Below are 16,322 nucleotides of genomic sequence, written 5' to 3' on the forward strand. Positions count from 1 at the left end.
GTTCACCAAAATTTGACAAAATGCTAATATCTTGAATTGACTTATTGGTTGCTTTCCTTTTACCAGTATTGACCACATCACATTGCTAGAGGGTGTGATCGTGTTGGAAGAGTTCTGTAAGGAGCTGGCGGCAATTGCATTTGTGAAATACCACACTTCCTCCACACCGTAAATAGCATCCTCCAAGTAGCTAAGGAAGCAAAACTGTAATGTACATTTCATCAAAAAAGACTCAGCTTCACCCAGCCGTGAGGATAAAAAGCCTTTTAAATGAAGTACTGCTATAAACTGGACAGGACCATTAACTCATGGAGTGGACATTCTCAGTAAAATGTTGTATAATGTTGTTTTCATTGGCTTTACCATAATGGTTCTATCTGTAACATTGCACGTCCTTGAATCCAGGATACAATCAAAGGAACTTCAGGAAATAAGCATTTCTAATCCCTGTGTGAAAAGCTGCAAAATTTCTGATGTCATGACTTTGATGATATTTCTGTTATTTTAATATCCTTTTAGGTAGCAAGGCATTTTGACATTCTCTGGGACTCAAATGCTTATATTCTTTTGGATTAATAAGTAGCAAAAAAAGAAAAAAAACATAATTTTATAACTTTTTAAGGTCAGGATTCTTATCAAACAAAATAAAAAACTGTAAATGGAAAAAATATAATTCAGAAACCATCAAATGAGATGAGTTAATAATAGAAGATAAAAATGTATAGAGCACCATTAACTTTCTTCAGCTTTTCTAAGAATAACAATTTAATATGATAAAGAAGTTCTTGATTAATATATATATTTTTTAAAGAAACATTCTTTTACTCTTTTGTGCACATAGCCATGTTAGTGATTGATTTTCACGTATGGGTCCCAGGATATTTAAACTGTGTCATTTTTGCAACAATGTTGAATTTGTGCTCACCATTGGTAATGTTTGCTAAAATAGTATTTTTTTTTAAGCTAATGAACATATATTGGGTTGAGAACCTTTTTTTCCTTCTATCTGTCCCTTTCTGAAAGTTGCTTTCAAATATTGCTTTATAACTTGATTTCTTATTGAAATGCGTGGTAGTGTCTAGGCGGGGAACTGACTGCTAACTCTTGGGCAGCAATCAAAATGCCAGTGGCCTCCTCTGTGTTTACATATTTTTTTCATTTTGCTCAGTCTTTTGTTTTAAATGATTCTAAAGAGATTGAAAAAGAAAACCAGTGTGTCCTGTTTACACATTAAAGAATGTGGGTAAATTGGGTCTACGTGAAGGACAGAGTGTCGTAGTTCACAAAGCTGTGCTGTGCACAGCACACTTCTTCTTGATTTACAAAATGGTGTTTGCTAATCCACTTTCTATTCTTCCTTTAAGTGATGCTTGTCACTCAAATATTGCTTTTAAGCTTTCTTCTTCTTTCTTTCCTCCTCCACCTCCTCCTCCTTCTGTTGAAATATTAAGCAGCAGCACTATGCGCTTTATCTTTCCATTTACTGATACTTTAGGGAGCAGACTATCAGAATTTCCAGCTTGGAAGGAACTGTCGCTGCTCCTCATAATAAGTTGTTTTATGTAGCATGTTTGCACATGTGCATCATGTGGCACGTGCACAGAAGCATGTTTTACACCTTCTAATTTTGTTGTATTTGTTTTTCCGATTTATTTTATAGTTAGTTTTGGCTATTTATTAAGAACAAAATATCAAAAAAATTATGAATATTCTTGGCTCTAGAATGCGTACCAACATTAAGACTACATTTCTCATTTAACGCAAATCTTCATTAGCTCAGTCTGAGCACATTTATTAAGCAGAACAGGGGAAAAAAAGTGGGAGATAGTTACTTTGTGGATGATTTTCTTCAAATGATTTTTAATAATGGGGAAGTGTTGCTCAGTTCTCTATTTATTGATCAGCCCATATAAGAAACACTGCAACATTTCCATTTTTAGACATAGTCGTGGTCTATTATGATGTAGGTTTATTTAAAAGAAGGCATGAAGAGATATTAGGTATTTCTTCATGTTTTTGTAGTGTTCAGTGGGTGTATTAGCAATATTACCTCTCAAGCCAAATACTATTTTATCCTTGATTTCACAATGGGACCTTATAGCTAATACATGACACCAAGCTCAGAAAAGCTTTAACTCTTACATTTTTGTGTATGTATGCTGCTTCTTAAAACATAATTATTTTCTTAAGTTATTGTAATGATTTTGATCTGTAGTCAACTAAAGCATGCAATATAAGTTGTTTCTCTTCTAAGTTTCTCTCTTTCTTCTTCCTTGTTTAGTTCAGACAGACCTTAGAGCTGCAGAAGTTCTCACAGTGAGTTGGATTTGTTAGTGAAACAATGTACTACATTCCTAGCCTTTTTCTTACTGTTTTTTGGAAACTGAATATTTCTGTTACTCAGTACTTGTAAAGCAGTGACTCCAGTGCACTGTGGGGTGGAAAGTACTACCTTAGCTGATTGCCATAGCAAGTTCTGAGCTGAATTTTAGTCCTGCTTCACATCAATATAAATATGTATGCACATTTTTTTTAACTTTCTAACAAGTATAATCTCTGACTTTATTTTTAATAATGAGCCACATTCTTTACTTGATAGAACTCAGATTTGTCCTTAGCCAATTATCAGTGTAGTACTCACATTATAACTATGTAATGTTCTCATAATGTATCTGTCTGTGCAATATGGAAGCTATGAGGGGATTCATAGCCCTTTGATTTAATTGTACATTATTATGTGTGTACATGTGTATATATATGTGTGTGTGTGTGTATATATATATATGTATATATATATATATATATAAATGGACCAAAATCCTTAGCTTGCTTACACTGTTGCTAGTGTAAAGATTGTTACACTTAATTTTACAGGGCACAAGTTATAGAATTACTTCGTAATTCATGGTGACATATTTCCACAAATTATTGCATTCATATACAATTACCATTTAATTATGAAGTTCACAGGTATTGACAGAAGTTGCAGTGAAGTGCTAAAACCACAAATTATATGGTAGTTCTATTTTGGGTTGTATGATTAATCAAAATATGCATGTCATTGTGACACTTGATATGTTAAAACAAGATAGATAATCATATTTCTGGGCCCTGTAAAATAGTGTTACTGTAATACTCTGGCCTCCTGCCTTGTTTACATTAAACAAAGGATATTTGATAAATTTTTCTATTGAATATTTGTGTAGGTTACTGACAGTATTACCAAGGCCTGGAATTCTTGGGCCATCTGTGAAGAAAAACTCTTCAGATGATGATTGTGTACCTACCAGCTCTTCAAATGGAGGTTGTGATCAAGTTCAACTTTTTGTGCTAATGATGCATGCAGGACTAGGAGGGATAATCTAAAAATAAATAATGTAATTTAAGCAAAATGTCTTATATTTTTATAGAATTCTAATTGAAAATATTGTACTCACTGATAAGTCTAAAATAATAATTCATAATGTACAAAAGGATATGACACACATCGGGGCACCTGGCTGGCTCTGTTGGTGGAGCATGCGACTCTTGATCTCAAGGTCATGAGTTTAAGCCCCACATTGGGTATACGCCTACTTTAAAAAAAGAAAGAAAGACCGGGATCTCTGGGTGGCTCAGCGGTTTGGCGCTTGCCTTTGGCCCAGGGCGTGATCCTAGAGTCCCAGGATTGAGTCCCACGTCGGGCTCCCAGCATGAAGCCTGCTTCTCCCTCTGCCTGTGTCTCTGCCTCTCTCTCTCTCTATCATAAATAAATAAATCTTAAAAAAAAAAAAAGAAAGAAAAAAGGTTATGACACACAAAGATTAATGGGTCACTTCATTGATTCCAGGGAGAAAACAAGAAGGAATAGAATCAGAATATTTGTGAGGGATAATGTATAGCTTGAGAAATCCTCCTGAGTGAGCCTCATAATATATTGTCCACCCCACTTTTTAATAATCACGTCCCTGAGGAAGGAATGTTTATACAAGTCTTAGAAAAACAATTGATGGGAAGTACTATCTCTTAATATATTTGTAACGCATATAAAAACTTTTTTTTTAACTGATGTGTAAGACAATTAGACTTGAGGCTTATTCCATTCATCTGAATATTTGCCAAAGTGCCCTAACTGGAAACTGAAAGAAACATGGAATATACTGCATAGCCAGGGAGAGAAAAATGTGATTATTCATCCCACCTATTCAGGATTCTTTCCAGCAGCTGTTATTCAGAATAGTTTTAGAAAGACTTAAAAAGGATAACAGGTTAAAAGGATGTAGGGGAGGTAGGTTTAGCCATTGAGGAGTTGAAATTTCCCTCCTTGCCTTGAACTGCTTTAAAAGCAAACTGCGTTTTAGGGATGTATAATCAGATCCCTAGTCCAAAAACCTGGTTCAGACTGCTGCTATTCATGAAGAAATTTGCAGTGTTTCATGTGGAAAACTAGTTGTCTCAAGGGAATTTAAAGAATTGAATAAAATTGTTAAAGTCAAAATTTTGTGAGAGTAACTCTCAAAAGCTATACCTTTCTCAAACCATCCTTCCCCCCGCCAAACAAAACAAAACAAAACAAAAAAACCCCCCAGCAGAAGCACTGCATGACAGTTTGGTGCTAAAGGATCCAAGGATGTAAGAAATGGATTAGGTTTTAGTTGGTCTTAAGCCAGTTAGTAAAGTTGTTGCTCATGGGCCTAGCTCTTAGGAGACTGGCTGTTAATTTTACTTGATCTATACCTAACAACATATATCAGGGAGATCCATCTAGTATACATTCACTACTCATGGCTTGACTGTTGTGTGCATCAGAGTTTTTTCTGTTATAAAAGCATTTCTAAATGTCAAAAATGCATCATCAAAAACAAACCAATAATTTGGTTATTCAATGAATACTTATTGGGAACTTGTTATGAGCCAGGTTTTAAGATGCTAGGAAAACAAGCAATTTTTGCCCTCAAGAAGTCACAGTCACAGATGAGGGTTCAGTGTGTTTACACAAATTCCAGCCCACATTGGTGAATGCTGTTAATACCCAACTGTAGGAGCACAGGGAGAAAGAAGTGTTAGCCCTTGAACAATGCCAGTGTTAGGGATGCTGATTCCCCCTCACTCACCCCATTAAGTAAAAAAAAATGCATATTTGACAAAAATTGTCAACACATTTCTGTGTTATGTGTATTATATACTGTATTCTCAATAAAATAAACTAGAGAAAAGAAAATGTTACTAGGGAAGAGAAAGAACATTTTCAATACTGTACTATAGCCAAAAAAAATCTGTGAAGAATTGGATGTGTGGGGTTTAAGCCTGTTTTGTTCAAGGGTCGACAGTAGTGTTGCAGATCACCTACAGGGAAAATCTAAAATTCAAGTCTTGACTGAATTATATTCTTACTTGGAACTGGAGGTGTGCTGGATATTCTGAGAAGTCATAACCATAAAGTAAAGTCAGCAAGAAATGGAACATGGTTCTGTATCCTGTTACGTGTATCATAACTAACTGTTTCGTTTCACCTTCTTCGTTCTGAGATTGGTATAAAACACCAGCCCAAACAATTGTACTTTGGAGCCCAAACTTTCTCAGTTGGTGAATAGTTATAATAAACTGTTCTGATTTAAATGATCTCTTTCTAGAACTATTATATCGAAGGCAAAAAGTCAACTGAAATATTAAAACCAAAAGACTTAAGCTTAAAAACTGACCCAAATAAATGGTCAGCGTAAAATTCGATTTAGTAAAATATTTGTAGAACCAAACCCTTCTCCTTGCTTTAACTCTGTGCTCCCTTGACTACCATTCTTTATTGTGACACAAGGTGGCTGCATATCCGGTTGCAAACCAGCTGTGGTTGACCAAGACAGAAGAGGTGAATTCAGAAACCACAGGCTGGAGATGTGAGAGGGATGGAATGTCTTAAACCGCCACTGGTTCTCATTTCATAACTCCCTGTCCTGAAATTTCAGCCTGATAGGCTACAAGGCAGGTCAATCTAGAAGTCAGGTCATCTAGCAAAATGAAGAGACCTGATGTGTTTCCCTTCCTATCTTCAGTCTTCTGGAGGTACCCTCAGCAAACCACCAGGTCTCCCAAGGGTGAATCTGAGGAATTGAAGGAAATTCAGCATGCTTCATAGGTTTATATTTTGATCTTATTCTTCATTCTAATTAGACTAGTCACTATATCAACGAACAGAAATTCTCTTTTGAAGAGAGAAGGGGAGGGGCCTCTGGGTGGCTCAGCTGGTTAAGTGTCTGCCTTTGGCTCAGGTCCTAATCCCAGGATCCTGGGATCAGGCCCCACATCAGGCTCCCTGCTCAGCAGGAAATCTGCTTCTCCCTCTCTCTCTCTGCCCCTCCCCCTGCTCATGCTCTCTGTCAAATAAAATCTTATTTTAAAAAAAGGGTAGAGGAGGGGGCATTTATGTAATAGTTCTCTTGGATTTTTTTTTTTTTTCGATTTTATTTATTTATTTGAGAGAGCATGAGCGGGAAGGCAGAGATGGGAAGAGCAAAGGGATAGGGACAAGCAGACTCTGCACTGAGTGTGAAGGCCAACACAGGGCTCCATCCCACAACCCTGAGATCATGACCTGAGCTGAAATCAAGAGTCAATACGGTCAACCTACTGAGCCACCCAAGTGCCCCATATTCCCTTGACTCTTGATGACTAACCAAATCCTGACATGAAAGTAGGACCCAGTAGGACTGCCAGAAACTCAAGCACGACCATGAGCTACTCTGTTCTCATTTGAGGGGGTGAGGGTGAGGAAATAAGACATCCATTGACATTTGTAGCTGTTAGTTTCCTAATGGTACTCATGTTAGGTACATTCATTTGCATGGTGATCATTCTATTAATTCTTAACAAAATGTTTAATTCCGATCATGAGCCATGAAACAAAGGCTTCAGGGATAATATTCAGGTTAGAGGATCCAAACAAGCCAAGAACACATCCTGGGTCTAAGAGACTACTCTTTTTCAAAACACATTTGAGGTTGAGCACTATAACCAGATGTGCAAGCTTGAAGAGCTCCATGCGGTTCAGAAAAAGAGAACAGGTGACACGCCCAGCCTGTGAGAGTAGGGAAGACAAAGCAAAGGCATCTCCCAAGTCTGTTACTGCCTCAGGCCTGTAATTTATGAGTAAGGAATCATAAAATCAATTTCACTGTAATGCAGACAGATGAGATGGCATACAAATTCACTATAGTCTGGATGAAGTTATATTTCAAAGCCCTGAAGATGAGATTCATTTATGTAATAACACGAGAAATGTATTTCTCATGCCACTCACAAATGCAATAGCATGTTGGGTTTTAATTGATTAGACTTCCCCAGAGAATCATGTACTGAAGATTTCTAGAGGGAAACAAATTAGCCATTCCTTAAACATTATTCTTCCATGTTTAAAATACACTTTCCTTCTTAAATCTCTTTATCCTGTTGCTTTTATCAACAATGTAGCAAGTCACAGAGCATTTTACAGCTCTAGACTCTTTGTTGGCTGCTTCAATTATTAGTGTCCTGCAATCTTTATTCCCATTCTGTTTTAGAAATTATTAGGCAATAGATCATCTTTTTCTTAAGTTGAATTGGTGGTGGGCTCCAACAGAACTGGAAGTCGAGAAAACATCTCCTTTTAGGATATAAATATTAGCCCCCAAATCCGTGTACCTTCGGATCCCCTGACAATCATTTCCCTGAAGTGATCTAATGTGATGCAGCTACACGTAAACCTTTCCCAGAAAATACTGTTGGCAAGAGCACATGACTCACTGGAAGTTGGGTTCAAAATCACATCCTAAAAATAATAAGAGCCATAAGTGCAAATGTGCATAGCACTTTCTGGGTGTTTTTCTTTGGAATTTGACATTGAAATAAAAAATCTTGCATGGTTCTCAATGGTTGGAGTCTTTTCATGCATAACATATGACATAATTGATATTCATTGAGTTGAGTATTTCAAAGAAAAAGCTGATATATATCTTGCCAAGTAGTGTTGCTCATTCATTATCATTTTTATTTCAATAGAAAGAAAAAGACAGGGAAGTGTAATTAATTTGACATAGATAATTCTGGGCTGAGCATTTCACTATCAATACCATTTTGAGGCCATTATGAAAAGTTCTTTGTCCTCATACACCATGCCACTGCTATACTTTGATACAAGCACATTGTATTTTGGTCTTTCCTCCAGTAAATTATGTGATCACACATTCAGCTAATGCCATTAACTCCTTAGGACAGAGATCCTCACTATTGGCCCTTTTTGGTTAAGAAAGATGTTGGGCAGATATAAATGCTGAGGTTTTTTTTTTTTTTTTTTTTTTTTTTTTTTTTTTTTTACCGGTGTCCGGATTATGTTTGGAAAGACCTTGCAAGTTTCTCAGAGTCTGTGTTATATATATATATATATATATATATATATATATATATATATATATATATATTGTGTGTGTGTATGTTATATTTTTTTATCTGCAAATGCTTCAGAAATCTCCACATCACCATGGAAGCTGATACCTGCTTTTTACCATGATTAAAAAAGAAGAAGGTATTTTGCAGGGGTAGTTAAGCTGCCCTCATTACTTCTATTCATCAGACCACTGACAGTAAGAGGCTACTTCGCTTATACAAAGGCACAGCTCTGTGTTCCCAATAGGACTTTCCAAAATAATCCTCGGAGTAGAAAATACTTTTTAGCTAGATACATAAAACACTATAATCAAATGCTCTGTCCGTACACATTGAGGTCTGAGGTCCAAAATGGATTGTTTGTCCCAGGATTATAGTAACATCATCCATGAAGCTCAACCAATGTTTACTAAAATCCTGTCTGGCTATGACAAGAGGAGGGAATTTCAAGAAGTGCCTCTCTCTGAGAGGTTTGCTTTTTCAAGAAGAGGTTAATAAAGCAAGTTCAGTGCAGGTTATCAAGCTATGGTCCCTCAGTCCCAAATCTGCTCTTCTATATTCTGTTTAATGATGCTGTGCTAGGATCCCACGAACTAGATTTCTTCTTTACCGGCTGGCTTTCTACTAGGTTGTGTCGGTAAGAGTTTTCTATGGGAAGAAGGGGAAACAGGAGGAGAGGTGAAGGCACGTCTTTCCTTGCGTTTGTTCGCTGTTCCTGACCTGTCAGCTCAGCACTGGGTTTGCAACTGGTTTCAGCCTCTGTATTCTCTAAGCTCCCCTAGAGGCAGCATAGCAGCGCCCCCACACTCCCACCCTCTACTGGAGCCTGAGCCTCAGCTTTCCAGAGCTTTCCTGCATGCTACCAGGACTGTAACCCCTGCCTCTTCCCTTTGCTGTCTCAGCCCTGGGTTCCTGCTTCCTGGGTTAGTATTAATGAGTGAACTCCAGGAATGATCCTTCTTCCTCATTCAGCCCCCAACCTTAGGGCAACTCATATCCGTATTGAATTCTTTCTGCTGGGGGCACCTGGGTGGTTCAGTGGGTTAAGCACCTGCCTTCCGCTCAGGTCATGATACCAAAGTTCTGCAGTCGAGCCCCACATCAGCCCACTGGGCTCCCTGGAGTTCAATGGGAAGTCTGTTTCTTCCTCTTCCCTTGCCTGCCGCACCCCTTGCTTGTGTGCTCTCTCTCTATCTCTCAAATAAATAAAATCGTAAATAAATAAATAAATAAATAAATAAATAAATAAATAAATAAATAAATTCCCTCTGCTGAAATACCTGTGACATAGTTTCTGTCTTCTTGAAAGGACCCATCTCAGTGTCAATATCTTCCTTTGTCAACTCCAGCCTAGGGAAAATAATCTCCACGGAAATTTTCAAGGATGCTGATGCTTTCCTCGTTAATAATCTTTCTTAATACTTTAGTGAAGACATTGCCACCTGGACCCCATCAGGAGATATGGTTGGGTATTCATACTCCACAGAAATCCACATCCCTATCTCCCTAAGTGTTTGTTTTTTAATTTAATTTTTTTTTATTCATGAGAGACACAGGAAGAGAGAGGCAGAGACATAGGCAGAGGGAGAAGCAGGCTCCCTGTGGGGAGCCCAATGCAGGACTTCATCCCAGGACCCTGGGATCACGACCTGAGCCAAAGGCAGACGCTTAACCACGGAGCCACCCAGGTGCCCCTCTCCCTAAATCTTTGGATTAGCTTTCTGCATGACACCAGGAAACTATGGCATCTCAACTGATTGACGGTAGGCCACTAATGGGAATACATTTCATTGAACAAACCAAGAAAACCCCTTGGGCCACTTCCAGCTGGGTGAACTAACCCACTTAATCCAAATTCAGGTGAGTACATCCAAGTCCATACATTTGGCCTGACTGAATGTTCTATTTTATCTTTGTTTGACTCTGTTCCCAATAAAGTTGTGCCTCACCTCTTTCCATACTGTCGTCTTTGGAAGCAAGTGCACACCTCCACTTTTCTTTTAAATAAGCTCTGCTCTCAATATGGGGCTCAAACTGATGACCCTGAGATCAAGAGTCACATGCTCCACTGACTGAGCCAGCCAGGCGCCCTCATAGCCCACACTTAAGAAATGCAGAGTTAAGTTATATCCTATCTCCTTCAGGCTGGAGAGGCTACATAAATTATTTGGAATTCTTCTTCTATATGAAAATTTGCATCCTCCTTCCCATGTATTTGTTCAATCAGTTATTTATTTATTAAGAAAATATTTTATTTATTTATTTATTTTTGAGAGAGAGAATGTGAGGGGAAGGGCAGAAGGAGAGGAAGGCAGAGAATCACAAGCAGACTCCACACCAAGTTTGAAGCCTGATGTGGGGCTCAATTTCAGGACCCTAAGTTCATGACCTGAGCCAAAACCAAGAGTTGGACGCTTAACTGACTGAGTCACCCAGGCATCCCTATTTGTTTAATCATTTACATCAATATCAACTCATGGATATTTATTTTATACTTTAGGTTGTAATCCAATATTGCTTATAATCCAATACTTTAGGTTATAATCCAATATTGCTCAGATTATTCCAGTCTAGCCATGGGACTCTTTCCATTGATTTCTATGCCCCTTTGACATCTCCCATCAAGGAAAGGATCTCTCTGGTTTTGAGCATGTCCTGTCTTCCTGGCACTGCTAGTTGCTCCAAGCTCATCTCACACATTACCTGTCCTAATCCTGAAATTAGCAGCTTCTTCGAGGAGCACCAGGGCCATTTGAAAAAATTGAATTCTGCAACAATGCATTGACTTGGCATAGTGCTTTGGGTCCAAATAGATTTAAGAACGGCTGTTGCACTAAATGCATGGTATTTGTAAAGCCCTTCCAACCTGATTAAGACAGGCTAGAGGACACTGATATACTAACAGAACTGTTTAGAATGGGTGACACAGTGGAAAGAGCAGTAGAATTTATTTAGAGACAAGAGTGTTCCTGTTAACAGCACAGAAACCCCCACAATCACCAATATTATTACTCGAACATGGCTGTACAAAAGATTCCAATTTTAGGCTTATGTTGTTTCCAAAGGAATCATATACTGCTAGAATCAGAAGAAGTTCTTCAAAATATGTCCTTACACCTGTATCCCATTACGTCTGATGCACTATGAATCATCGCTTTCTACAAATCCTGTAATTAGCTTGTAATTAATTAGAACAATTGTATTGTCTGATATCTTTTGTGTCAAAAATATTAAATTGCGAATGATAATCATTCACAATCAACTACAACTACAACTTTCATGACCTTATTTTTGCATTTCTTCATTTTACAACTACTGGAAGCCAAAAAGTGGAAGGGCCTATGTATATGGATTTTCCGTTCTTCTGACAAAACCGGTTTGTTTAAATCTGTACAGATGAGAACACAATTATTGTAAAATAGGAAAACCCACATTGGTTTTGTACACTTGTGTTTGCTCTGTAAAGGGCAGCATTTATGTATCTTAAGCTGTATCTTGAAAGCTTTTCTGTCTCAGAAGCCCGCTTGCATTAAACATGAGAGGCTGATAAGTGCTGTTGCCACAGGGAATTACAGGCCGCTCTTGGCGGCCCCGGATGATCTCAGCTCTGTGGGGAGGGCGAGGCTGAGGAGGCTTGGGGCCCAGGCTGTGCACACCACAGGAAGGAAGACAGGTGTGGGCTTTGACTGCAGACAGCGCAGATTTTGATGTTTTTCTTTACTTAAATGATCGATTGTTCTCCTTTACATCCTGTGAGGAGAGTGTGACATGCTGTGCAGACATGCCTTGGATCTGTGAGGGAAGATAAAACCCCTCCTCTGCGGGGGAAGAGAAGAAACAGAAAGAAAGGATGTGGGAGAAGAAAGGAACATGAAAAGATCCAGAAGAAAGAAGGGAGCTCAAGGAGAAAGGACTGCGGAGGATGCAACGTTGGAGGAGACCCTAGTCCCCCATCCTCCAAGCTCACCAAGCTCACCGGTGCCTGGACTCCCCCTGTGTTTTCTGCAGTGACTGCCTGGTCTTTGGGCCCTGCCTCCTCTGCAGCTCTACCTTCTGTTCCTCCCTCCCCCCTCATCTCCACTTTACCCCCAGACTTTCTGTCACCACCAGCATCGGTTGGGCATCATCCCAGACTCTGGGGCCTGTCCTCAAGAACAGAAGGTCCTAGGGGAGTTCTGTAGACTCGCCTTGCCAGCCTGTCCTGCTGTTGGTCCTGCTCTCTGACATTTGGCATCCGGTGTAGGAGTTAAGGATTTGACTTGTTCTTATGACTTTGTTCCTGTGATCTGCTCCTTCCCACTCTCAATCTGGTAGTGCAGTCCGGAGGTCATCACTGCCCAGCTATGAAGTTTCAGGCACCTAATGCCACCTTCCTGAGCCTCAGTGTCCTCATCTGTAAAATGGGAATGGTATCATCTATTCTCAAAATCCCCTTAGATCCCTAGGCCAATTGAATCATTACTGGTGGAATGGGCCTTTGCAGAAGCCTTCTGGACAAGCTTCCCAGCTGGTTCTGATGTGCAATAAGGTTTTCTTCACACAGATCAGTCTTCCCCCACATGCTAGCTCCAGGACCCAGGTGTGCAGTCTGGTCCATTGTTCCTGTCCGTCCTGGTGACATATCCTCTCCTTAGCTGTCCCCTCCTTGTCGTGCAGCTTCCTACCTCTAATATCCAGCCCACACGAGAGAAAGACCTAAACTGAATATTCTGAAGAGTTCAGTTTGCTGAATATTTACATTTTTCCTCCTTCCTATACCCTACAACTGTTAATGTGATTTTTTTTTCTATAAAGTTACAAGAATAATTCTGGCTCAGCTCAGCATAAAGCAACCCTGCTCTTTTCCTCGGCAACTGCTAATCCTTGCAAGTAAGGACCGGTCTGGAAATTTTGTCCTAGGTTTTATGGTTCCAAGTCTGTTGCTGACATGTCAGAAAGGGGAAACATCTCGCTAACTCAAGGGAGCTTTCAAAGGGCAGGCCCATGCCCAGCTGGTCATCGGTTGAAAGGACTGCAGACCAGGGTGGAGGGTCGGCCAAGCAAGGCTCAGGAGCAGCCTTTGGGCCTGTTCCAGGACAGTCAACGGGAAGGAAGGGTGAACCCAGGCCTGGCTAAACAGTTACCAAGTGCTGCCACTGGAGGGCGATGTCTCCAAACAGTCTCTCACCACCGGGAAAGGTGCTGCCGAGGGGGTGGGTTCCAGCCTGAGTTTCCAATTCATTCAATTTGTAGGGCATTTGAAAATCATGAGGCTCCTTCTGAAACCCTAACAAATATGGATATATTAAGCTTGAGACAACGAAATAATTGAATATAGGATTTTGTATTCAACTAGGTATTCAATTAGACATTCCCAATCCTGTCTGAAGACTAAAATCACCTAAAAAGCTTTTTAAAACCATCGCTATCTGGACCCCACAAAAGACCAATTAAATCAAAATCTCTGAAAGATAGAGCAATGGTATTTGCATATTTTAAATCTCCTCAGTAATTTTAATGTTCATTCTACAAGATTCTAGTTGAGAGATTGGTAGCAGACATCAAGGGACACTTTATGGAAGAAAATCTTAATTTTAGAAAATTGTGTTATGTTTTCTCCTACAAATTGGGAAATCACTACTGATATTTGACTTTAGAGGTAGAACTGCTTAGCTTAGTTCTAGAGGGAATCTGTGGTTGAGAACTGCTGTATAAAGTCATTTTGCCCCTGGAAGCCCAATTTCAATAACACCCTTCAAGAGCTAACAAGTTATTAACACCTGTGTGCAAATTAGCTTATCAGATATCAAAAAAAGCTAGGAATCTGATACAAATGAGGCCAGAAGAGCTTAATTTTTTTTTTACACAAAAGGGGGAAGAAAATTTATATTGGCTTTGCCCTCCGTTATATAGACTTAACCTGAAAAGTCAGAAAGTATTAAAAAATAAAATCATTCAGAACCCCTCTCTCACTATTGACATTTTTATGTATTTCCAGTATTTTATGCACATATATTATTTTTTTAACCTGTGAGGGCTACATAAATTTGTTTTATCCCTCTAACCTTAGCATTATAATAAAAAGACTTTATTTATGTATTTGATGCAGAGAGAGAGAGTGCGCAAGAGCACACAAACAGGGGAAGGGGCCAAGGAAGAGGGAGAAGTAGACTCTCCACTGAGCAGGGAGCCTGATGCGGGACTCTATCCCACGACCCCAGGATCTGAGCTGAAGGCAGACGCTTAACTGACTGAGCCACCCAGGCACTCCTAAAAAATTCTTTAGAAGCATTGTGAATAGTAGCCTAGAATCACTGTATGAATATGTGTCAAATCATGCAGCTACAGTGGAAGATGAGAGTGTCTGGTTTATGCCCATTCCTTGTTTTTATGCTTCTAGTAGCAAATAGCTGCGCTCTATTATAGGATTACATATTCTCTTCCCCAGAGTCCTGGAGACACTGGCTGGAATCCCTTGGCTCCAGTTACAAATTCCCAGGATAGGGACTCATAGGCCAAGCTTGGATTGGGTGTCCTCACTTAGTCCAACCAGTTACGCCTGGGTAGAGGAGTGAGGGTGAGATCACACTATTATGGGAGCTGCTGGAAGCCCACTTCTTTTTTTTTTTTTTTTTTTTTTAAGATTTATTTATTTGAGGGAGGGAGAGATAGCATGCAAGTGGAAGGGACAGACGAGAGGAAGAGAGAAACTCTGCTGAGCACAGAGTCAATGCCAGGGCTCTATCCCATGACCCTGGGATCCTGACCTGAGCCAAAATCAAGGTCGGTGCTTAACCAACCCTTCCAGGCGCCCCTGGAAGCCCACTTCTGTAACCTTGTAGATGGATGGTGGCACCAAAATAACCCCTGGGAAAGGAGAGCCTGGACACATGGCCCATGGGTGTCCTCTATAACCTGTTCTTCCTTTTTGACTCTTTCAGCTTTTGCTCATAAACAACTATCATAGGAATTGTGTGGGAATCAAAGACTGTCCTCAGAGGGGCTTAAAATCCAAATAAGGAAACATAATGTGAAAAAAAAAAAGAAACATAATGTGTATGAAATGAGAAATTAAATAATAGTAATATTTGCTTCTTTTTACTGAGCAGATATTTTGAGCCATGTTGTATGCATTTATTATATCATTTACTCTTCAGAATCATTCTATGAGCAAAGCACCAATATTCCAAATCTACAGGCTGAGAGAGGTAAGGTGACAGTTATTAAAAGTATACCAGAATTTGAACCCAGATAGCCAACTCTCTCACAGTTTCCACAATGCCAGGCAATCTCAGGTAGCTCATAATTATGTAGTGGCCTGTTCTTTTTCCTATTTTACCTCTTTACCCTGGGATTTGGCTTAGGTAAACCTCCAAATCAGGTTACAAGGGGGAACTGATCTCATCTATAAAATACTAGAGCCAGACTAAAGCATAGGCGAATAAATTTTTATGGAATGGTAAAACACATGCACACACACACACACACACAGGAGTACTAACACTTTTCTAGGGAAAAATCACCTCTGAAATAGAGAATTGTATAGTGGTTCCCAAATACCTGTGTGTGCACTCCCTACATCAAAATCACCAGAGGCACTTGCCTAGATATCTGGACCGCACACAAGATTGACTGAACTCTGGAGAGGAGCCTTCTCCCAACCCCCAGTATCAAGAGATGGTTGCTCAATTGCCTTGTAAGGAGCAGGAAATATGGTTAACTGTGGGGTTTTTGTTTCTCTGAGTAAAGTTTTGTTTGTTTTAACATAGTTTTCTTAAGATGTAGTTCATATACCATACAATTCACTTATTTAAAGTGTATAATTCAGTGGCTTTCAATATATTCACAGGGCTATCCTTCCATTTCCACAGCTTTATAACATTTTCATTATCCCACAAAGAAACTCCACTTCCCTTAGCCATCACCCCCGATCCTCTTACCCAACCCCT

General features: G+C 39.4%; 1 protein-coding gene and 1 long non-coding RNA gene across 5 annotated transcripts in view; one reads left to right on the forward strand and one right to left on the reverse strand.

Moving 5' to 3' along the window:
- FHIP2A (FHF complex subunit HOOK interacting protein 2A) overlaps positions 1–5,598 on the forward strand; it is a 36,384-nt gene extending 30,786 nt beyond the window's left edge. The window contains exons 17-18 of one of the 4 annotated variants that reach the window (XR_007406722.1): positions 67–2,316; positions 3,207–5,598. Coding sequence is in view for 3 of the 4 variants with exons in the window: in XM_025467333.3 (XP_025323118.1) it covers positions 67–172 (106 nt within the window). In the remaining variant the exon portion in view is untranslated. Of the gene's footprint in view, positions 1–66 lie in introns of all 4 variants that reach the window. The other 3 variants (XM_025467335.3, XM_025467333.3, XM_025467334.3) reach the window with 3 other exon arrangements.
- LOC118352729 (uncharacterized) overlaps positions 1–16,322 on the reverse strand; it is a 142,929-nt gene that overhangs the window by 562 nt on the left and 126,045 nt on the right. The gene's annotated exons all lie outside the window — the stretch shown is intronic.

The sequence above is a fragment of the Canis lupus genome, chromosome 28, assembly GCF_003254725.2.
Source record: "Canis lupus dingo isolate Sandy chromosome 28, ASM325472v2, whole genome shotgun sequence".
NCBI classification, from domain to species: domain Eukaryota; kingdom Metazoa; phylum Chordata; class Mammalia; order Carnivora; family Canidae; genus Canis; species Canis lupus.